The sequence below is a fragment of the Trichomycterus rosablanca genome, chromosome 25 (genome assembly GCF_030014385.1).
Source record: "Trichomycterus rosablanca isolate fTriRos1 chromosome 25, fTriRos1.hap1, whole genome shotgun sequence".
NCBI lineage: Eukaryota > Metazoa > Chordata > Actinopteri > Siluriformes > Trichomycteridae > Trichomycterus > Trichomycterus rosablanca.
In genome coordinates, this window is record NC_086012.1 from 16,217,175 (window position 1) to 16,241,187 (window position 24,013).

At 39.9% G+C, this 24,013-nt stretch overlaps 1 protein-coding gene across 1 annotated transcript in view; it reads left to right on the forward strand.

Moving 5' to 3' along the window:
- Positions 1–21,802, forward strand: part of cntnap2b (contactin associated protein 2b) — a 38,307-nt gene extending 16,505 nt beyond the window's left edge. The window contains exons 4-25 of the mRNA XM_062987279.1: positions 842–989; positions 1,429–1,632; positions 1,960–2,144; positions 2,891–3,034; positions 3,746–4,004; positions 5,039–5,188; positions 5,482–5,644; positions 8,753–8,859; positions 9,331–9,450; positions 10,241–10,359; positions 10,490–10,574; positions 11,229–11,385; positions 12,360–12,487; positions 12,628–12,798; positions 12,991–13,209; positions 13,615–13,851; positions 13,983–14,207; positions 19,094–19,227; positions 19,355–19,448; positions 19,591–19,821; positions 19,997–20,068; positions 20,941–21,802. Coding sequence (XP_062843349.1) covers positions 842–989; positions 1,429–1,632; positions 1,960–2,144; positions 2,891–3,034; positions 3,746–4,004; positions 5,039–5,188; positions 5,482–5,644; positions 8,753–8,859; positions 9,331–9,450; positions 10,241–10,359; positions 10,490–10,574; positions 11,229–11,385; positions 12,360–12,487; positions 12,628–12,798; positions 12,991–13,209; positions 13,615–13,851; positions 13,983–14,207; positions 19,094–19,227; positions 19,355–19,448; positions 19,591–19,821; positions 19,997–20,068; positions 20,941–21,140 — 3,552 coding nt within the window. The 3' untranslated portion in view covers positions 21,141–21,802. The remainder of the gene's footprint in view (positions 1–841; positions 990–1,428; positions 1,633–1,959; positions 2,145–2,890; positions 3,035–3,745; positions 4,005–5,038; positions 5,189–5,481; positions 5,645–8,752; positions 8,860–9,330; positions 9,451–10,240; positions 10,360–10,489; positions 10,575–11,228; positions 11,386–12,359; positions 12,488–12,627; positions 12,799–12,990; positions 13,210–13,614; positions 13,852–13,982; positions 14,208–19,093; positions 19,228–19,354; positions 19,449–19,590; positions 19,822–19,996; positions 20,069–20,940) is intronic.
- The last annotated feature ends 2,211 nt before the right edge of the window (positions 21,803–24,013 follow it).

Consider the following 24,013-nt stretch of genomic DNA (forward strand, 5'->3'; position numbering starts at 1 on the left):
TGCGTGTAATTATTTAAATAATTATATATTATGTATTTGTTTTGTGTTTGGTTTTTTTTTCTATGAATTATAGAGGTGACCTGGGCACAATATTGTTTAATTGTATAATTTTTCCAACTTTTATTACCTTACAGAAGTCATTAACCACATTCAAATCCATCATTCCTCATTTATAACGTATGTTTTTTATTTCCCTTTATTCAGATATGAAATAAATAGATTCTCATTAGGCTCCAGGGCTGCTGTTCGTTTTTATTACAGCCATCATTCACTTGTTCACCAGGAGATAATAAATATCATTTTAAAAGTTGCACCAAGCTAATGAACTGAAGCAAATTAGAACGGAGGATAATCGTCCTGCGAGTGCGTTTAGGTTTTCTGTGACTGATGTATTCAGACCGGGAAAGCAATTACACCAGAAGTTTGAGTTTGAAAACAGCGGCAACGACTTTTTTTGCTGTCAGATCATAAAATATTGATGGTTTAAGCTTTTCATTGTTTGTTTTGTGTTTAAAATGCAGCAAATGGTGGTTGGTGACTGTTCAGCCTGTTCAAAACACTGCTAATATTTATAACAAAACAGATGCTTCATAGATCCACCTAGCCTGGCTATAGCGTTAGACTTTAACCAAACAGCAACGCTGCTTAAACCAATGTTCACTTTTCAACTAATCCAGCATAAAACCAGCACTGTCCATTTGAAATCAGTAACTGGTATAAATGGTATATGACAGCACACACTCTTTTATGCTGTTCTTTTTTTCAGTATGGCTGTTTCTGAAAATAATGCAGTAAAAACAACAGTGTATGAATCTGATTGGACTCTGTGCTTTTCTCTCAGACGTTTTCAGGGAACTGGAACTCTGAGCGAGCGGTGAAGCATGAGCTGCAGTACACCATCGTGGCTCGATATCTGCGCTTTATTCCTTTAGAACGGAGTGCAGAGGGCAGGATCGGGCTGAGGGTGGAAGTTTACGGCTGTGCCTACTGTAAGTAACACACACACTCACACATACACACACATATTAACGTACATATAAAATGTTTTTGGTTGAGCGTGTAGCGCTGCTTTAACATCATCATCACATGAAAATCTTCTTCCCCTTAAAGCTTCTTTGAGCGTCCAAAAAGGTGGAAATCAGACGGAGCTAAATCCGGACTATAAGCATCTCTCAGACACGACCGATTACTCCTCCTCCCATCCTCACTCTTTCCAACCAAAATATAAAACATATATATACTGTAAAGTTATCCTGTAATAATCAGCTCAATGTTTGCTGAAATTTTGCTAAAATTATTAATAGTGAATGAAATCAAAGCAGCAAAAGTGTAGGTGTTAAACTGTGCTGGAGTCTAGACTTGTTCTGAAGACTAGTTTGTAGCTGATTCTGTTCTTTAACAGTCTCTATATTCTCATTATGGTTCCAGGGGCAGACGTGATCAGTTTTGACGGACAGGGTGTGATATCCTACCGATTCCGGCAGAAGAAGATGAAGATTCTGAAGGATGTTATCTCTCTAAGGTTTAAGACTACTAAAGGAGACGGGGTTCTGCTCCACGGAGAGGGGCAGCAGGGGGATTACCTCACGCTGGAATTACGCAGAGCTAAACTAGTGCTGCAGATCAACCTGGGTACGAATATTATTATAATATATTTATTATTATTATTATTATTATTATTGCTCTTATTTATTATTATTATTATTATTATTATTATTATTTCTATTATTTTTTTATTATTATTACTATTATTATTATTTATTATTTATAATAATTATTATTATTATTAAATGAAGTTCGGTCAGATGTACAGTTCAATTTAGCGTGTCCATCTAAAAAAAACATAAAATGAATATTTGGTGCTAGTTTTTTGTTTGTTTGTTTTGCACATGATGTGCATTATATTAAGAATAAATATATGACTCTTAATGTTTTTTTACCATTAATAATCCACTCCAGGTAGCAGTCAGTATGGCTCCATCCAAGGTCACACCTTGGTGTCCGGCGGCAGCTTGCTGGACGATGACCACTGGCACTCTGTGAGGGTTGAAAGGTACCGGCGGAGTGTGAACTTCACCCTGGACGAGCACACACAGAGGTTCCGAACCAACGGCGAGTTTGACCATCTCGATCTGGACTATGAGGTCAGCGCATCTCTTGGCTTTGTGCAGAATTGTGAGGCTTTGTATTTGAGACAGTAGCCCTGTGTTTGTCATCTCATATTTATACCCCGGTAAAAACCATGGTTATGAGTTTGAAAACACTCCAGATAAAAAAGAACCAGCAATATATTCCAGTGATATAAACTTATGGGTAATTTTAGAAGAACGTATAGCGCCAGTACAAGTTCTCCCGTCCACACAGAACTGTGGTATGGATCAGCGCTTTGAAGCAAAACTGCAATCCTGAGGTGATATTTTATATATATGGTTTTTTTAAGGGTGCGTCCAGGATTATTATTCATTTATCACAGTGAAGAGAGATTTCGCCTGTATACTGAATTAGCCTCCAGCTAGCTTATAGCAACACTGCTGTCCATCCCATGAGTCACTTATAGCATGCAAAGAGAGCCAGGCGTGAATATTTGAATATATGACTTAGATATTACTAAAATATAATGACTCAGAATCTTTTATTTGCCCTGTCCTCTCTCTTTTGGTTCATTCCTTGTTAATTTTTTTATTTGGAGAGCATTTTATTTATGTAATAAACTAAATAAATAAACTATCATTAATACAAATGGACCAAAAAATGTATATACACTTTAACATGAAAAATATCTGCATAAAACATAGATAATCACTATAAACGTGTGTATAAATGTATACATTTTCGGTCCCTCTGTATCTTAATACTATTTATTATTTATTTTGTGTGTATCTGTGCACAGATCAGTTTTGGAGGAATGCCCGTGTCCACTAAGCCCAGCTCAGGAGGCCCACAGAACTTTGTTGGCTGCATGGAGAACATCTACTACAATGGAGACAACATCACCAGCCTCTCGCGCAGGAAAAGAGTCGACACGTCCAGTTTTGTAGGTGTTTTACTTGCGTTTTTATTGTTAGCTGCTAAGCACCATTTGTATTTTATTAGTGTCTGTGCAGACGTTTATTTTATTGCTGTATTTACTCTTAAAGTACATTTAGTCTCTGTGTCATGATTTACATTTGTGATTTTAGAAGAAATTGCTTTTTGGGACAGTGGTAGCCTAGTGGGTAGTGCTTTGGGCTATTGGGCCATTCAAATCCAGGCTCTGCCATGCAGCCACTGTTGGGCCCTTGAACAAGGCCCTTAACCCTGTCTGCTCCGGTGGTGCCAACAATGGCTGACTCCAGCATCCAAACAAGCTGGGATATGCAGAAAAAGGCATGCTTCTTAATTTGCTTGGAGGCACACATGCATTTAAGTATAATTGTATTTAAATACAGCATATAATTATCTGTGCAGGAAAATTGAGGACAGTTCAATAAGAAGGACAAAATCCACTTACCCCACCTCTGAAAAGAGCATTGAATTTGGCCCTGAACATAAATTATGACTCCCTGGTTGCCAAACTTCTGTAAAAATCTGTAAACATCAGAACGTTTACGCTACTTTGCTTCATTATATATGTCAACATCTTCTAAAGGTCAAGTCTCATAGTCTGTGTTATTTACCCCTCATCCCTAAACAATACAAATCCACTCAAATTGACTCAATATATTTTATTCTTTTATTTTTTCACCGTCTGGTGTTCTTCGTGCAGCGTAACCTGACGTACGCGTGTGTGACCTCGTCCACGTTCCCGGCGTTCTTTAACTCCACCAGCACTCTGCAGCTGCCGGGTCGCAGTGATGCAGACACCGTATCAGTGAGCCTGCAGTTTCGCACGTGGAGTCTCAGCGGCCTGCTGCTGTTCGCCCCCTTACTGCCCGGTGGAGTGGAACTCAGTCTGGTGGAGGGCAAAGTGGTAGTGCACATCTACACCGCTCAGGGAAAGAACACACGGGTGGACATTTCCTCAGGTAATGCCGTTTTATCTAGATTTCGATTGTTTTAAACCAGACATCTATCATAATTTGTTTGCAGAGGGTTAGTCCGGTAACTGTGAGAATGTTAATATCAGAGTTTAATATCAGTATCATATAAAAAGTGAAAAGTTAGAATTTCCATCCCAGCAAACTTTCTCTAAGCTTAACATTAACGGGAGACCTCTGTTCCAAACACGTCCTATTTATATGAGCTCAGAGAATCTGCTGTATGTATATATTTTAACCCAGCAGATTTTTTGAAGCCTTTATAAGTACCTGTTTCAGTATTCAGTCACAGAAAAGTAAGTTGCTGAAATGCCACCAAGACTGTCATGATATACACCACATGGCCAAAAGTATTTGGACACCTGAGCATGAGCTTATAGGACGTCTCATTTCAAAAACAGATAGTATTAAAACAGAGTGACCTCTTGTGTTATCTTTAGCTGGAACAACATCCACTTTTCTAAGAAGGCTTTGCACAAGATTTGTCTATGGGAATTTGTGCCCATTCAGTCAAAATATGACAGCGTTTGTACGGCTGGACATTAATGTTGGTCAAGAAAGCATCACTTGATGTTCAAGTTTATTCCAGAGCTGTTCAGTGGGGCTGAGGTCAGGTCTCTGTGCCGGACGCTTTCAGAGCTCGCTTTGTGCACAGGGGTACAGTCTTACTGGAACAGGAAAGGACCTTCCTTAAACTGTCGCTGCGAAGTTGGAAGCAAAGCATTTTCTATATGACTGATTTATCACACCTGTTAGCAGTTATTGTGGCTGAAACACATGAATTTAATAGCTAGAAGGGGTGTCCCAATACTTTTGTTCATATAGTGTAAATGTTTCTTACATGTTTCCTACAAGTGTATGTAAACATGTATGTTTTGTTAATATTAAAATGGAATTAAATCCTGGTAATTTAGGGTGGGTAATTTGCTCCCATCATGATTCATTTTAAATGATCACTAACTAAAGGTCAGATTTGCCTTTAATGTTTACCTAATACTTTACGATAACGTTTTTCTCTCCAGGTTCTGGCCTCAACGATGGACAGTGGCACAGCGTCCATTTCCTGGCGCTGGAGAGCTTTGCCATGCTTACTATTAATGGTGATGAGACCTCGTCCGTCAGAGCCACGCTCCCCATTCAGATCCGCACTGTGGGAGATTACTATTTTGGAGGTATTTCATGCATTTGTCCTCCTGTTCTGCTCTTATTGATATACTGCACAGTCCTATAGTAAATGCTCAATGCCCTTCCTGATGAATTCCCTTTATTCAGCAGTATATCCATCGAGCAAAATTATTTCTGACTGCTAATATAATGTTTTATTTCATTTAGTGGTTCTTATTTATTTATATTATATATTTGGTGTTTTTTAGCCTGCACATGTACAGTAAATGTGATGCACTACTTTATGCTTTCTGCTGTTTAAAATCACATGACACGAACACGCTGTGCTCTCCGTACGCAGGCTATTTTCCCCGGACCGAACTCTCCCCGACGCAGCGCTCCTTCCATGGCTGCATGCAGCTCATCCACGTGGACGAGCAGCCGGTGGACCTACACGCTGTGGAGCGGAACATGCTGGGAAGTTTCGAGAACGTCAGCCTGGACATGTGTGCCATCATAGACAGGTAGAGGTTAAAAAGCAGATTCACAGAGGGCGAAGGCAACGTGGATTTCTCATAACATACGGCGGATTTAGAAAGTATTCAGACCCCTTGACTTTCTTCATGTTTCAAAGTGTCTATAAACTTTTGGTGACTGGTCCTTTTTCTCTGGCCTCTGTGTTGCAACAGAGGTACTCATTTCAGCAATAGCTAACCACAGGATTTGTTTAAATAGGTTTCATTCCCCCTCCGAATGTTAACAACCCCAACACCTCTCATCAGATCTACTGTGGAGTTACAGTTCCCATAGCGCATCTCAGCGGGGAACTCAGCACGGCATATGGGGCAAAATATGGGCCATAGTGATCCTTCCACAGACACATCCACATATCCGCATGCTCATTTATCATTATGACAAGGATTCGACCAAGAGCAGTTTGAAGCTTGTTAATCTAAGTGCTTGGGACGACTTCTCATATATCCACTGAGTGACTAAATCTAATCGAATTCTTTCATTTGGTTGAGTTATTGCTTGTATCTATTTTTGCATCTCTGTAGGAGGTAATCACAGTCAATTTTGATCTTGCCTGCATTGTTGGGACTGAATATCTCACTTAAGTAACTCTGCAGTGCAGTCACAACAGCGTGCCAGTTCATTGTAGAGCAACACACACACACACACACACACACACTTATTTGCCCACTTACGTGAGTCATGATGAAGAACGGCTGCACAGACGGGTCAGCTGTCTTCAACGCCCTCTGTTTCATGTCGTCTGTATCATATTAGTCCCTGATAATGCGATCCACGTCATGATATTGTCAATCTGTCTTCTTCTTGGTCTTCCTTATCTTCTAAGTCCCTCCACAAGTCCTGTCATAACACTTTCTTCAACGTTTATCACACGTCCAAAACCTATGGGACTTAACATGGTTCAGTGGCTCCTTTTCTGTTCTGGCCATCTTGTAAATACGATCAGTGGTCATAATCATCCTCCATGAGATTTAATTGTCATATATACAGTGTATCACAAAAGTGAGTACACCCCTCACATTTCTGCAAATATTTTATTATATCTTTTCATGGGACAACACTATAGAAATAAAACTTGGATATAACTTAGAGTAGTCAGTGTACAACTTGTATAGCAGTGTAGATTTACTGTCTTCTGAAAATAACTCAACACACAGCCATTAATGTCTAAATAGCTGGCAACATAAGTGAGTACACCCCACAGTGAACATGTCCAAATTGTGCCCAAAGTGTCAATATTTTGTGTGACCACCATTATTATCCAGCACTACCTTAACCCTCCTGGGCATGGAATTTACCAGAGCTGCACAGGTTGCTACTGGAATCCTCTTCCACTCCTCCATGATGGCATCACGGAGCTGGTGGATGTTAGACACCTTGAACTCCTCCACCTTCCACTTGAGGATGCGCCACAGGTGCTCAATTGGGTTTAGTCCATCACCTTTACCTTCAGCTTCCTCAGCAAGGCAGTTGTCATCTTGGAGGGTGTGTTTGGGGTCGTTATCCTGTTGGAAAACTGCCATGAGGCCCAGTTTTCAAAGGGAGGGGATCATGCTCTGTTTCAGAATGTCACAGTACATGTTGGAATTCATGTTTCCCTCAATGAACTGCAGCTCCCCAGTGCCAGCAACACTCATGCAGCCCAAGACCATGATGCTACCACCACCATGCTTGACTGTAGGCAAGATACAGTTGTCTTGGTACTTCTCACCAGGGCGCCACCACACATGCTGGACACCATCTGAGCCAAACAAGTTCATCTTGGTCTCGTCAGACCACAGGGTATTCCAGTAATCCATGTTCTTGGACTGCTTGTCTTCAGCAAACTGTTTGCGGGCTTTCTTGTGCGTCAGCTTCCTTCTGGGATGACGACCATGCAGACCGAGTTGATGCAGTGTGCGGCGTATGGTCTGAGCACTGACAGGCTGACCTCCCACGTCTTCAACCTCTGCAGCAATGCTGGCAGCACTCATGTGTCTATTTTTTAAAGCCAACCTCTGGATATGACGCCAAACACGTGGACTCAACCTCTTTGGTCGACCCTGGCGAAGCCTGTTCCGAGTGGAACCTGTCCTGGAAAACCACTGTATGACCTTGGCCACCATGCTGTAGCTCAGTTTCAGGGTGTTAGCAATCTTCTTATAGCCCAGGCCATCTTTGTGGAGAGCAACAATTCTATTTCTCACATCCTCAGAGAGTTCTTTGCCATGAGGTGCCATGTTGAATATCCAGTGGCCAGTATGAGAGAATTGTACCCAAAACACCAAATTTAACAGCCCTGCTCCCCATTTATACCTGGGACCTTAACACATGACACCAGGGAGGGACAACGACACATTTGGGCACAATTTGGACATGTTCACTGTGGGGTGTACTCACTTATGTTGCCAGCTATTTAGACATTAATGGCTGTGTGTTGAGTTATTTTCAGAAGACAGTAAATCTACACTGCTATACAAGTTGTACACTGACTACTCTAAGTTATATCCAAGTTTCATGTCTATAGTGTTGTCCCATGATAAGATATAATGAAATATTTGCAGAAATGTGAGGGGTGTACTCACTTTTGTGATACACTGTACATATACAGGTGTACAGTACAACGAAATTCTTTTTCCACATACCCCAGCTCATTTGGAAGCTGGGGTCGGAGTGCAGGGTCAGCCATTGTACAGCGCCCTTGGAGCAGAGAGAGTTAAGGGCCTTGCTCAAGGGCCCAACAGTGGCTGAATGCCAAAACTGGGATTCAACCTCTCTACCTTTTGGTTCATAGCTCGAAGCAACCCACTAAGATACCACTGTCCTGTTGGGCTCACCTGGGATTTGAACCCAGGACCTTTTGCCCCCAAAACGAGAATCATACCCCTAGACCAATGAGCCGCTATTTAAACAACATATAACAGCCAGGAGGATACCCAGAGATTGGGTGTATTACAAGGGTATATTTCTGTCCTGCATCAAATGTTTCTAGGTGACTTTGGAATGACTTGTGGGTTCAATGATTACTTTAAGAAATAATTAATAATAATAATTAATATTGTTTAATTATTAAGAAATGCGACATTTGCGAATTTTCAAACTGATGTGTTCCCCTGCAGGTGTGTTCCTAACCCGTGTGAACACGGTGGCCGATGTTCTCAGACTGGAGGCACATTTAAATGTTCTTGTGATGGAACCGGATACACCGGAGCGACCTGCCACTCACGTATGTCTTTCATTTCTCATTAGCCGCTTTATTTGCTTCACTGATTTATTGCACCTACCATATAGACGCACTTTGTGATTATATGGTATAAACGTAGCACATCGTGTGCTCTGTATACAAGTACCACATGCATTAATGGACCCCCACTGACCGGATCTTTGGGTGGTGCATCAGGTGCTGCAGTGTTATTGGGATTTTAAACCTTGTTGTTAATGCTGGGAGGAGAACAGTGTTCTAACCAAAATGATCCACCATCACATAATAAAAGGTACGTGGACACCATCAGATGGACCACAGTCAATAATTGTTTCCCAACAAGTGCATCTATATGGTAAGCGTAGCTCGTTCGGTGGCCAATTAATGTATAAACATAATAGATCTACACTCGTTAATGTGTGTGTGTTTGTGTGTGTGTGTGTGTGTCTGCACACTTTTGCATTTCCTGTTATGCTGACGTCTGCTCTTTTACAGCGATTTATGAGCAGTCATGCGAGGAGTACAAGCATCTGGGCCGAAGCTCCGACTCCTACTGGATTGATCTGGATGGAAGCGGCCCCCTCGAACCCTTCAAAGTCATCTGCAACATGTCAGGTGAGGAACTGGAACCACCAAACTTCTGTTTCAGTGGGATTCAATCAAGCACCCCGTCTGCCGTGTATTAAATATTAAATGTTGATTTTTTTTTTTCTTCCTTTGTCCAAGAAAATCTGCTGCGTTTGGAGTTTTCTGTTCAGCACTTTTATTCAAATGTAAAAATGTGCAAATAAGCCCACGAATAATGCTGAAAACAGTGAGAGAAAATATGTTTTAAATCAACTAGCAGGGGTTTGATGAATAAACAGCAGTCGTTCAGCTCTTTTATAATGTCTCCCTGCTGAATAATAGAATGTATGATGTGAACGTTTGTTGCAGTCCATTACCTTGCCAATCCTGTTGAAACATGTTATTATACCATATTATTATTTTATTTTTGAAATAGGATGTTTGACAAGCTCATGGTCAGGTGTTCGAATTCTTTTGGCCACATAGGGTATGTGTATATGAATAGTTATGACACATGGACAATGGTAGCCTAGTAGGTAGAGCTTTGGGCTATCAGATATAAGATTATTGGTTCAAATCCAGGCTCTGCCACTGTTGAGCCCTTGATCAAGGCCCTTAATCCTGTCTGCTCCAGGGTCGTCGTACGATGGCTGACCCTGTGCTCTGACCCCAACTTCCAAACAAGCTGGGATATATGGAAAAATAATTTTGTTGTACTGTACACGTGTATCTGTATATATGACAAATAAAGACATTCTTCTCTTCAGATCCTCTTTTTTTCTGAACCAGTCCATGTGTGTGTGTGTGTGTGTGTGTGTGTGTTTGGCTGATGTTTCAGGGGACAAAGTGTGGATGATGTTGCCAAACGGTCTTCCAGCTCAGAGTTCGGTGATTCCAGCTTCTGATCCTGAACAGGGAACGGCTGTGACACTCAACTACAGCGTCTCCACTGAGCAGGTGCTTTTCCCTCTTTATATACACGTACTGGAACACTGCTGTTACTGGAACACTGTTGTTTAAAATTTTTTACTTGGAATAATGTAGTAATTGTTCTGAACTTGTGTGTGTGTGTGTGTGTTGTGTGTAGATGAACGCTGTCACCAGTAATGCAAAGCACTGTGAGCAGTATGTGGCCTACACATGCCGTATGTCACGCCTTCTCAACTCTCCAGGTATACAAGTGTGTGTGTGTGTGTGTGTCTGAGCATGTTTGTGTGTGCAAGCCTGTGTACATGTGTGTGTGTATGTGTGTATGTGTGTGCCAGCCTGTGTATGTGTGTTTGTGTACGTGTATGTGTGTGCGTGTGTGTCTGTGCATGTTTGTATGTGTGTGTGTATGTCTGTGTTTCTGTGTGTGTGTGTTTGTGTGTGTATATGTTTCTGGGTGTATGTGTGTGTGTGTTTGTGTGCATATATGTTTCTGTGTGTGTGTGTGTTTCAGTGTGTGTGTGTGTGTGTGTGTGTGTATATATATGTTTCTGTGCGTTTGTGTATATGTCTGTGTGTTTGTGTGTGTGTGTTTGTGTTTGTATATGTTTCTCTGTGTGTGTGTGTGTGTGTGTGTGTACTCTTACCATCTGGAGTCACCATGTGTGCCGCTCTTTGCTCTGTGTGACTCAGATATTTTGGTCAGACCAGCTGAACTGGGTCTGAACTGGACGTTTTGCTTGATGATGGAGCAGTTTAAATTGAGCTCCATTAATTATTGTTTGTTTCTACACACACATGTTCTTGTTATACAGATAATCTGTTTACTCTTGATATTGAATGATATGATATACCGTATATATAATGTTCGTCTGTTGTCTGTGTGTTTGACGTGTCAGACGAGTCCCCGTATACCTGGTGGGTCGGCAGAGGGAATGAGAAACACTTCTACTGGGGCGGCTCAGGACCAGGAATTCAGAAATGCTCTTGTGGAATCGAGCGCAACTGCACCGACCCAAAATACTTCTGCAACTGTGATGCAGACCAGAGACAGTGGTGAGATCTCAGCTCTGAGTATCCTGGACCTTCCCTTAATAAAATTTACTTATTTATTTACTGGTGCTGAGACTGGTAAACGTGAAATAGGCAAACCACATCTTGGCAGGTTACAGTGTTTACAGTGTGCTTAACTTGCTAATGTCAGACACTTTTAGCCACTTTAAATGCCACTTTTGAAAATATCTAATATGTTTATTGTTTCCCTATTAGCATTATAATTATTACTTGTAGTGGTAGTGGTGTAAGTGTTAGTAGTAGTCGTGGTAGTCGTTGTACTGGTAGTGTTTGTAGTGATAAAAGTTGTAGTAGTAGTGCTGGTTTTGGTGGTATCATTAGTAACAGTAGTACTGGTAATGGATTGGTGCCCTCTCTGGTCTGTATTCCTGCTTTGTGCCCAGTGTTTTCAGGGAAAACAATCCACCTCGACCATGACCAGAATAAAGTAGTGGTGAAAATGAAAATTAAAGGAAATTATTATTATTATTATTATTATTATTATTATTATACTTTTTATTAGGGCAGTTGTAGCCTAGCGGTTAGGGTACTGGACTGGTAATCAAAAGGTCACTGGTTCAAGCCCCACCACTGCCAGGGTGTCACTGTTGGGCCCTTGAGCAAGGCCCTTAACCCTCAATTGCTTAGACAATATACTGTCACAGTACTGTAAGTCGTTTTGGATAAAAGCGTCTGCTAAATGCTGAAAATGTCAAATGTCAAACGTATTTGGTAGCTTAACTGTATTGAATCTCAGTTAAAACTTATTTCACTTTTAAGAACATAATAAAATGAAAAAGATAATAAAATGAAATGATTGTTAATTAAACACCCGCTGGACTCCAGCTGGACAAACTTAAACACCCTGTAAGTGTTAATTCAACACCTGTGTGTTTGCTGTGAGACCCGATGATGGCACATCAGCGCCCTCTGGTGCTCAGAACCACCCACGACTGTGTTTCACTTGTCTTTCCCAGGCGAGAGGACTCAGGTGTTCTGATGTACAAGGACCATCTACCCGTCGCTCAGGTGGTGGTCAGGGACACACAGCGCTCTGGATCTGAGGCCAAGCTCACCGTGGGGCCTCTCCGCTGCCAAGGAGATCGTACGTACAGTGTATTAAATCAAAATGTTACCAGGATTTGGATGACATACCTTTTAAAGCATGTCTGTACAATGTTTAAAAATAAGGAATTCATTTATATATTAAACTGCATGTTTCCTTGGTTTTCACTTGACACACAGGGAACTACTGGAATGCTGCGTCCTTCAACACCCCAGCATCGTATCTGCACTTCCCAACATTTCAAGCAGAGTCCAGCGCTGATATCTCCTTCTACTTCAAGACCTCGTCCTCACATGGGGTCTTTCTGGAGAATTTGGGCAACGCCGATTTCATTCGGCTTGAGTTAAAATGTAAGAAGATGTTATATGTTTGTTCTTTTTGCTTGCTTTTACTCTTTAGGAACCGTAGTCATTGATAGCTAAGCAGTAAAAGCTCTTGACTATTAATCAGAAGGCTGAGGGTTCAAGCCCTCGTACTGCCAAGCCACCACTGTCTGTGGATTTGTTTAATCATTTAGGTTACCAATGTGATTTTCCACACAGCTGCCCACGTGGTGTCCTTCTCCTTCGACGTGGGCAACGGGCCGGTGGAGCTAAGCGTGCATTCGCCGACTCCCCTGAACAATGACCAGTGGCACAGGGTGGAGGCCGAGCGCAACGTAAAAGAGGCCGTGCTCCGATTGGACAAGCTTTACAAGGACGTGCGACCTGCCCCAACCCATGGCCACACCCGCCTGGAGCTCTTCAGTCAGCTGTTTGTGGGTAAGACCAATTAACGTCAGTACACTTTTACACCAGCTGGAACATATCCAATTGGACCAGTACACAATTTGGACCCTGTGAGAGGTCATTGTACTGGGTTTCACACCCTGAACAATTTCCTACAACATTTTTTGCTCGTTAAGGTCACCTATGTTATCAACATGACCGGGTACCAACATGGACACATGATTGGCTGTAAGGACTGTACGGGGAGGGACAAGAGCAGATCACGAATGTCAGTGCACGATACTGCATGCGTGTCTGAGGGGGCACGAGACAGCTTTGGCTCTTAGCAAAGTATAAACGCTAAAAAAGACTCACATCAATGTGGTGTTTATAAACATGGTTATTTATGGACTGCTGCCCTTGGGCGAGTCTCACTAAGATGTTTGTTCTTCATCCCAGGTGCCTCAGGAGGACAGAGGGGATTCCTGGGTTGTATACGCTCGCTGAAGATGAACGGTGTGACCCTTGACCTAGAGGAGCGTGCCAGGGTGACCCCGGGGGTGAAGCCCGGCTGCTCGGGTCACTGCACCAGCTTCGGCTCACGCTGCCAGAACGGAGGCAAATGTGTGGAGAAATATAACGGCTACACATGCGACTGCAGCCTCACTGCCTTCGACGGGCCGTTCTGCACGGACGGTGGGTATGAGGTGCAGGGGTATCGGGTGATTCCCTCTCACACTGCCTTGTTTAAGCTTGTTTGGAGGCTGTATTGATTTGTACTTTCATCAAGAGCTGTCTAATTTGACTTTGATACCCGTCTCCTCCAGATGTGGGCGGCTACTTCGAGAGTGGCACGCTGGTCCGCTATGACTTCATGTCCGACAGCAGCTCCTCGCTGGTAGTGAAGGGATCTACTGGAGCTCTGAGTACAGAGGGGAACCTGACAGAGGAGGAACTTAGTTTCAGTTTCAGCACCTCTCACGCCCCCTCGGTTCTGGTCTACATCAGCTCCAGGACTCAGGATTACATGGCGATGGTGTTGCGCCACAACGGTGAGTCTGTGCACTAGATCGCAAACAACTTTTATTCAAATGTGAATAAAACATTAAAGATTAGTAAAGAAACAGCAAACACTGGAACAGGAGAAACTGGGATTTTACTTGATGTAAAGATGAACTGGTACTAGATTCTTGTTAACATTACCAGTGTTTAATACCAGTAGATTTTGGACCTTGTTGTTAATTTGACTGGTTGACATTAAACGTGTCAGAAATGATGCAATGCAGGTACTGACGTGTACTTAAAAAGTACTCAGACTGTTATCTACCTACCTATGTTATATATACTGTCTATCTATACTATCTATCTATACTGTATTATCTATGCTATCTATCTCTACTAAATTATTCTGTATATGTATACTCTAATATCTACACTATCTATACTACATATATATACTATATTATCTATACTATAAATGTATACTCTAATATATACACTATATATACTACATATGCATACTATATTATAATATCTATCTATACTGTATTATCTATGCTATCTATCTATACTAAATTATTCTATATATGTATACTCTACTATCTACACTATCTATACTACATATGTATACTCTATTATCTACACTACATATGTATACTATATTATCTATACTATATATCTATTCTAATAATAATAATACATTTTATTTATATAGCGCTTTTCAAGATACTCAAAGACGCTTTACATAAGACAAATAATCAAAACAAATACGTACATACACCATACAAATCATAGTACAAAATCAAAATAGTACATCAACATCAAGAATAATTAAGATAAAAACAAAGAGAGCAGCATAAGACAGTTCATTAAAAATTAGCTAAATTATGAGAGAGAACAACAAATATAGAACAATTTCTTAAAATTAGACAGAAACAGGACAGATTTACATGCAATCAGGAAACTGAAAACTTTACAAGTTTTAGGATCTAGGACTTCACATTTCTGTCGTGATCTAAGTATAAAAACTATTAAAAAGAATAGCAAAAATAAAAGCATTTATTTCGTGTTGTTACAAGTTAAATGCCATATTGAATAGATGAGTTTTGAGAAGTGACTTGAATTTGGACAGGTCAGGACAATCTCGTAGGTGTTTGGGGAGAGCATTCCATAAAGATGGAGCAGCTATGGAAAAGGCCCTGTCACCCCAGGTCCGGTGCTTGGTCCTAGAGGGTATGGACAGTAGGTTAGCCTCAGAAGAGCGAAGGCTACGGGAGGGAATGTGCTGATGGAGCAGGTCGGTGAGGTAGGATGGGGCCTGATTATGGAGAGCTTTGTGAGTGAATAGAAGAATTTTGAATTGAATGCGTTGAGCAACGGGAAGCCAATGAAGTTTTTGTAGAACAGGTGTAATATGATCACGGCAGCGAGTATGAGTAAGGAGGCGAGCAGCTGAATTCTGGATATACTGAAGTTTTTTTAGGATTTTGTTAGATGTACCATAAAGGATGCTATTGCAATAATCAATTCTGGATGTAATAAAAGCATGAATCAAGGTTTCGGCGGCAGAAAAGGAGAGTGATGGACGTAGACGTGCTATGTTTTTTAGATGAAAGAAAGCAGTTTTGGTGATGTGATTTACATGGCGGTCAAAAGAGAGGTTGCTATCAAAAATTACACCAAGATTTCGGATGTTAGAAGACGGAGACAAAGTGTCATTATCAATGGTAATTTGAAAATTTTTTGTGGTTTTTGCCAGGGTTGTAGGACCTACGATGATCATATCTGATTTTTCACAGTTTAATTTGAGGAAATTAGCTTTCATCCACAATTTCATTTCAGTGATGCAATTTGTCAGAGTGGAGTGAAGTTCAGTATTAATGGATTTGGAGGAGATGTAAAGCTGAATATCATCAGCATAGCAGTGGAAATGTAAACCATGCCGACGTATGATGTCACCAAGGGGGAGCATATAAAGAATAAACAAAAGGGGACCTAACACTGAGCCTTGGGGAACGCCTTGGGACAGTGGAGCAATGGCAGAACTACAATTGTTGATATTAACAAACTGTTGTCTGTTTACGAGATATGACCTTAACCACAAAAGGGCAGTACCAGTGATGTTGACAGAGGATTCAAGGCGGGACAGAAGAATGGAGTGATTAATGGTGTCAAAAGCTGCAGTAAGATCAAGGAGGACGAGAATATTAATTTGTCCAGAGTCTGAGGAAAGAAGAAGGTCATTTGTGACTTTGAGGAGGGCTGACTCAGTGCTGTGCTGGGGGCGGAAACCAGACTGAAATGATTCAAATAGATTATTGGAATTTAGGTGATCTTTGAGCTGTGAGGCAACAACACGTTCCAGTATTTTCGACAGAAATGGAAGATTGGAAATGGGCCGAAAGTTACTCATAATGTTAGAGTCAAGTCCAGGTTTTTTAAGTATGGGAGTAACAGCAGCCAATTTGAGTGATTGAGGGACTGAGCCAGAACTAAGAGAGGAATTGATTATCTCTGTGATAAATGATGAGATAACTGGAAAACAACCCTTAACAAGTTTTGATGGAGCAGGATCCAAAACACAAGTGGAGCTTCGCATCCCTGTTAAGATCTCAGATAGGTCCAAATGAGACACAGGTGAGAACTGAGACAGAGGCTGGGTAATAAATTGAGATGAGATAGGCGGAGAAACAGAGATGACAGGGGAAACTGTCAGAAAATTGTGGATATTCTCAACTTTTGTTTGAAAAAATGAGAGGTAAGAGTTACACTTGTCAACTGTAAAGGAATTGGTAGTATTGTCAACTGGTTTGAGAAGTTTATTTATTGTGGAAAAGAGAGTCTTAGGATTTGTTGATCCAGCATGTATGAGTTCGGAATAGTAAGTGGATCGGGCTGCCGTAAGAGCGTCTTTGTAATGTTGAAGATAATCAGAATAAATCTGATAATGTACTGTTAGACCGGTTTTCTTATAAAGTCTTTCAAGCTGGCGTTTACGGGATTTCATTTGGTGAAGCTCAATTGTGTACCATGGTGCGGAATGACTAAATGAAACAAATTTGGTTCTCAAAGGAGCCAGCTCATCAAGACATGAGGCGAGTATGTCATTATAGTAATCGACAAGGTCAGATGAATTACTAGACAGTACAGGACAGACAGACATCTTTTTAACAAGAGAATCTGAGAAAGCAGAGGGAGAGATATATTGAAGATTCCTGAAGGATATTTTACGTTTAGCTCTAGTGATGGGCCTAGTGACCTCAATGTCCATGATGATTGTCAAATGATCAGAGACAGTAAGGTCATGGCTGGACGGCTGATGAACTAGGACACCAGTAGAGCAGACAAGGTCAAGAGTATGACCTTTTTTATGAGTTGGAAAATGTATATGTTGTGTGAAATTAAAACACTGTAACAATTCCAAAAATTCCCTGGCAAATTTACAGTTGTTGTCATCAATATGGATGTTAAAATCACCCATAAGCAGTACAGAGGATGAGAGGGCACTAAGCTGGGTTAAAAAATCTGAAAAGTCAGAGAGAAAGGAAGCGTTTGGCTTTGGCGGACGATAAACTACAGCAGTGACCAGAGGAGTAGGCCCTGACAACTTGAAAGCCAGGTGTTCAAAAGAAAGAGCAGCAGGAAAAGACAAAGTGGTTATTTTAATATCATCCCTATAGACTGCAGCAACACCACCACCTCGCCCTTCCATACGAGGTTCATCAATATACGAGTATCCCATTGGCGTGGTCTGATTTAACGTAAAATAATCCAAGGGTTTATGCCAAGTTTCAGTGAGACAGAAAAAGTCTAGTTCACTGTCAGATATAAATTCACTAAGTACAGTACTTTTTGTGTTGAGTGAACGAACATTAAGCAATGCCATTTTCAAGTGGTATTGTTGTGTAGTTGGCTGTGATGAACGAGGAAGAGAACGGAGATTTGCTAAGTCCACTCCGCGTTTCCCATCCCACTCCGTGGACAGCGTTGTCATGGAGACTACACCGCTACTGGTGTGCAAGGCAGCAGCGCTCTGATGACGTGTTTGCGGAGCGACAGTGCGCACGGCTGACCAGAAGGATGGAATAGCGTTACCGTTTCGAAGATAAACAAGCTTTCTCCGGGAGCCCCTGTGAATATAACGAGGCCGGCGAAGGAGTCCAAGCTGTTTGATGACTGAAATACACGATGGAGTAGTGCAGTTGTTGAACTTCCTCAGCTGGTCAACGGAATAGTTCAACATCGTGCCGATCCCAGGAAAACTCATCCACCGTTCACCACCGGCCGCAGACGCGATGTACAGTAGAAAGAACAAAAAGTATCAAAAGCACAAATAAAAGTATCAAAAGTAACATAAAAGAAATAGATCCACAAGGTGTGTAAAAAGATGAAAACGAAAAACGATAAAAATACAATAAAATACGGTAAAATACGGTAACGGTAGCGGCAGCCAAATGCGCCAGCGTCCACCATCACCATGGCAACTCGAGTTGTCAATATTCTATATTGTATACACTATTTATCTATTATATATATTTACTATATTATCTATACTATATTTTCTATACTTTATTATTTATATTATCTATATATACTAAATTTTCTATGCTATATTATCTATACTATCTATCTATATTATATTTGTACTATATTATCTATACTGTCGATCTCTACTATATTGTCTTTTCTATCTATCTATACTGTCTATCTATACTATATTATCTATACCATCTATTTATACTTTATTGTCTACACTATCTAAACTATGTTATCTATACTATCTATTTATACTTTATTGTCTACACTATCTAAACTATGTTATCTATACTATCTATCTATAATATACTATTAAGGCAGTAGTTATAATATATTTTTGGGGGGACAAATAACATAAAAATGATTCTAAAACATATATTTCTTTTTTGTTTGTTTCTCTCAGGTACACTGCAGATCCGTTACAGTCTGGGTGGACTGAAGGAGCCCTTCACTATCAGTCTGGACCATCGCAACATGGCTAACGGGCAGCCACACAGCGTCAAAATCATCCGACATGAGAGGATTATTCAACTGCAGGTCAGATACTGTTCAGATTTTATTATTTTTCTGTGGTCGTTCAGGATTGAGTGATGTGGAATAATAGGATGATGATGATTTGTGTTGTTGAATTGATTTCAGTGTCTGTTTGTCTGTGTTTATACAGTTAGATCATTATCCCACAGTCAGCTACTCTCTCCCTGATGCTTCTGACACTAAATTCAACCTGGTCAAGACCATTTTCCTTGGAAAAGTATTTGGTGAGCAGTTTCAGTTTCATTTAATTACATTTATTTTAATGTTTTTTTATCAGCAAACTTTAACCTCATTTAATAATAGTCCAGGAGCTACCAGCCTGGACACACAGTGTGTTAAGATCTTTTCTTATTTGTTCTCTTTTAGAAACGGGTCAGGTCGACCCCGTGCTTATAGAGCGCTACAACACCCCGGGCTTTATGGGCTGCCTCTCCAGGGTGCAGTTTAACCGCATCGCCCCTTTAAAAGCTGCACTGAGGCCAAGCGCTCCGTCTACGGCCTCCGTCCAGGGTGTGCTGGTGGAATCTAACTGTGGTGCTTTACCGCTCCTCATCCCTGTCATGTCTGCCACATTCGACCCCTGGCACCCCGACTCAGGTGAGACACAATGATAATGATGATGATGATAATGTCATTTATGTTATACTGTATATTCATGATGTCAATCTTAAATAAACTATGTTGCAAAACAGCAGTAATGGTGGCCCCTATGTAAATGGCTCCATATTTAATTACAAAAGCATTAGTTTTCTCCTTATTCTTTGTTTAGCAGGGATCCAGTTTCCATTTGATGAAGAGCAAGCAAGCCGGGACGGTCTTAACCGTGATTCTGCAATAATAGGAGGTAAGAAAGAATCACCAATGTGTTCAGGTAAAAGTCAGTTCACATCCAGAATTAATAAGTTATAGAACCCAGTACCCCAGGAACAGTGTTGCTTTTTGTTGTTTGGTCTATCAACTGTGCCAGTGTGATGCCAATAACAATTATTATATGAAGTATTTGTAGTGGTTAGTTAGTTTGGTAATGGTTGGGCATCTACATACAGACATGATTGGCTATGACTGGAAGGCTGAGGCCCCCTGATGGAGTGAGTCCTGCCCAGGGTGTGTCACTGCCTTGTGCCCAGTAATTCCGGGGGAAACCAGACCCACTGCTTCCCTGACCAGGATAAAGTGGTGGTAAAAAAAGAAAATTTAATGAAAAAAGCATTAATGTAGTACTACTATTATTACTTCTTCTAATAATAAAATTGATAATAATAATAATAATAATACATATAAATAATAGTAATTAATAATAATAAAAATAATTAAAAATTACTATTAATTATAATAAATGTTATTTTAATAGAAATAGTAGTAAAATAGTAGTAATTATGATTATAGTATTTTCAGGTTAATATTAAATAAATAAATATTAAATTAAATCAATTAATTAAATAAATAAATTTAAAAAATATTAAAAAAATATTAAATAAATATTAAATTAAATCAATTAAAGAAATATTAATTGATATATATTAAATTTTATATTTATATATTTTTAATTTATATTAATAATATTATCACGTTATTGTTATTGTATAATATTAAACCTGATATCATTTTAATACTTTGTGCACAAATATAACACTAATGATAATTGTTAATTATTTATTAATGATGTTATTTATTAATACACGATAACGATTATCTCATTGTCCTCCTGTTGTGTAGGCATCATTGCGGTGGTGATCTTCACCATCCTCTGCACGCTGGTGTTCCTGGTGCGCCACATGTTCCGCCATAAGGGTTCGTACCACACCAACGAGGCGAAAGGTGCCGATTCAGCAGACTGCGCCGACGAGGCCATCATCGTGAATGACCCCGCGTTTACAGAAACCATCGATGAAAGCAAGAAGGAGTGGTTCATTTAGCTCAGATGTGTGTGTGGGGGGTGTTAGAAAGAGCGTCACCCAACAGGACAAACACAACTGAGAGTCTCCACAGTGAAGGACATAAACACTCCATTAAGACGTACGCATGTGCTCTGACTGACCCCTGTGGCATGTGATGATGTGTGTATGTGAGGGAGCGTGATACAAAGACTTCCTTTACATCTGAATCCATCTCCTTCACATATAGAAGCGTATTTCTATATTTTCTGCATTCCACTGACTGAGATATGGACACAGCCGGTGCATTTTTAATCTCGACTGGACGTATTTCTTTCTGCCTGCCTGAAAGCTAATCAAGGACCCCGATAGCACAATACGTATTTATGTTACAGACGATGACGTTTGATTGTATTTAATACTTTTATGTCCTCAGTAGAATGAAACAGCACAGTAGCATGCAATGACTGATCTTGCTCACTGTTTAAGCAGCACTTTTGTGTAATGTAGTTTGTTTGTATAGATTGTATATGTGTTCTTTAGCTGTGTTCATCATTTTGTGTATATATGATTTGCCATCGAGTTTCCCTGTGCCCCACATGTACTTGGTGTGTGATGTTTATTTCTGCTGTTTTTGTAATGGAAATATAAGGCTAATGTATGTAATACATTAATTACAAAGTTAATTTTCTTAAGGGGATCTAAGGGGATCAATAAAATCTTATCTTATCTTAATATTAGCTTTGTAAGTATATGGTAATAGTAAGTAATGAAACATTTATTAAAAAATAATTTCTATAAATATAAAAAGAAAGAAAGAAACATCAGACACCTAATATGTATGTTTCGACTGATCAAATACACGTGGGGCTGTAAACATATAGCTCAAGAGTATTGCCATTTGCTTCTTAGTTATTTAATACATAAAGCCCATTTTTAAACTGTAGGATTTAGCATATTTCTGTCAGGAATTTGTAAAACAATTTGGCTTTTGGTAAAAATGTTTGTTTTTAAAGTAAAAGTGCAAAATTTAGGGACTAAAATGGACTTTTAAGTGGTTAAACAAGGTCTTGCACTAACAAAAACATATTTTACTTATCAGTACTACCCACAACATATTGAACATGCAGACCTATAGTTACAGACTACACTACCATATTTGCCAGACTTTAAGCCTGTGTTGGCTCATTGTATTAGTCACATTAATCACCGTGTGTCCACATTTTCCTTCATTATTCTCAATTCCATCAATTCCACCACACAGTTAAGGCTCAACAGTTAAGGTGCTGAACTAAGGCTGTCGCTGTTGGACCCCTGAGCAAGGCCTTCAGTTGATTGAATTGCATCCTGTATCAATTTTAAGTTGCTTTGGATTAAAGCATCTGCCAAATACACAAATGTAAATGTGATGTGAGAGGAATGGGCTGATTAAGGGATTGCCCTGAGACATGTGATGCCAGCCACTGCATCAGGGTGACGGGAGGGAAGCTCTGACTGCTTCTTTACATCCACATGAAGTTACAGATGCACAACATTGATGGACTGACCAGTATTGTATCTCTACACTTTAGAGAGAGAATCATCACTTATGCTCTGTAAGATTCCTGGCCAAACACTTTCCTTTTCACAGATCAAGAGTTTTCAGTTTAATAACAGCACAGTTACAGGATAGCTTCAGTTTACTTTGTTTTTTGAGGAAAACTTTAAGTTCGTAGTAATTTAACTGTTAGTTATTTAAGGTATTTATTTAAATAGAGGAAAAGCTTTGTGTGTAATAAAATCCTGTTTCTTATTGCTTTTGCCATTGAATGTACTGTTAGCTACAGAATGAATGATACTTAGATAAGATGAAATGATAATGTATACACCATTCATGTATCATTTTTATCATTTGTTCTTTTTTTCATTCTTTTTAAATACAGAATTATGCCTGTTTTATCTGGATTCTGACTTTCCTTTCTTGGTATTTCTTGACTTTTTAGTGAACAGGAGAGTCAATAATATTTTATTGATAAGTGGTAAGTATTGAAGCTAAGCCAACAGACACGACTTTTGTCTACAAAGAATCATCAGAGTTTGTCACACTGAATGACTTCAGTTAATTAAACAACACAGAGTCATTATTACACAATGAGCACTTTGACATTTTACTTCAATAAATTTATAACATTTACATTTCATTTTCATGTTTCATCACTGCTTTATCCTGGTTAGGATACCCCGGACAGGACGCTGGTCTATTGTGGAGCCCTGGCTATCCCCTAAATCATAGCCAATCATGATGTTTCTGTTTGTAGATGCCCGACTGGTTGATAGCACCACTGGGGGTGCTTATAATTTTAGGAACATTATCCAACAACCTACTGTATATCACCCTTGTTAAAAAAAAAAGTAATTGCTCACTTGACTAATTAATAATACAAATTTATGATTAAATTCTGTTTAACAAACACAGTCAGGATTTATTTATACAGTCAGCAAGCAACTTATAAACTTAACAGCAGCTTAAATCAGCTTTAGCACCAAACTTTAGCCTTTTACATTGCCGTGGTAGAATTTCTGCACACTTTCATTTGCATAGCTGCTTCAAGTAAGAAACATTGATAGTTTTCAGACATGAACTGATCATTTCAGGTGTTACAAGCATCTCTGAGTTCTAGACAGGATTTTAACCAGCCCACTACAAAATGTTCTCCTCAGGACGACAAATTAAGGTTAACAAAGAAATGGTTTTAGTTAGTGTAGATAAACTGCACACAGCCTAAATCTCAACCACATCCAAGACATGAGGTCATGATCAATTGTCCAGATACTTTGGGTTGTACAGTCTATGTTTTCACTTCTGGAACAGTAAATAAAACAGACTCAGACATAGATAATAAAAAAACACTTTACAACAGTTTTATTTTGCACTG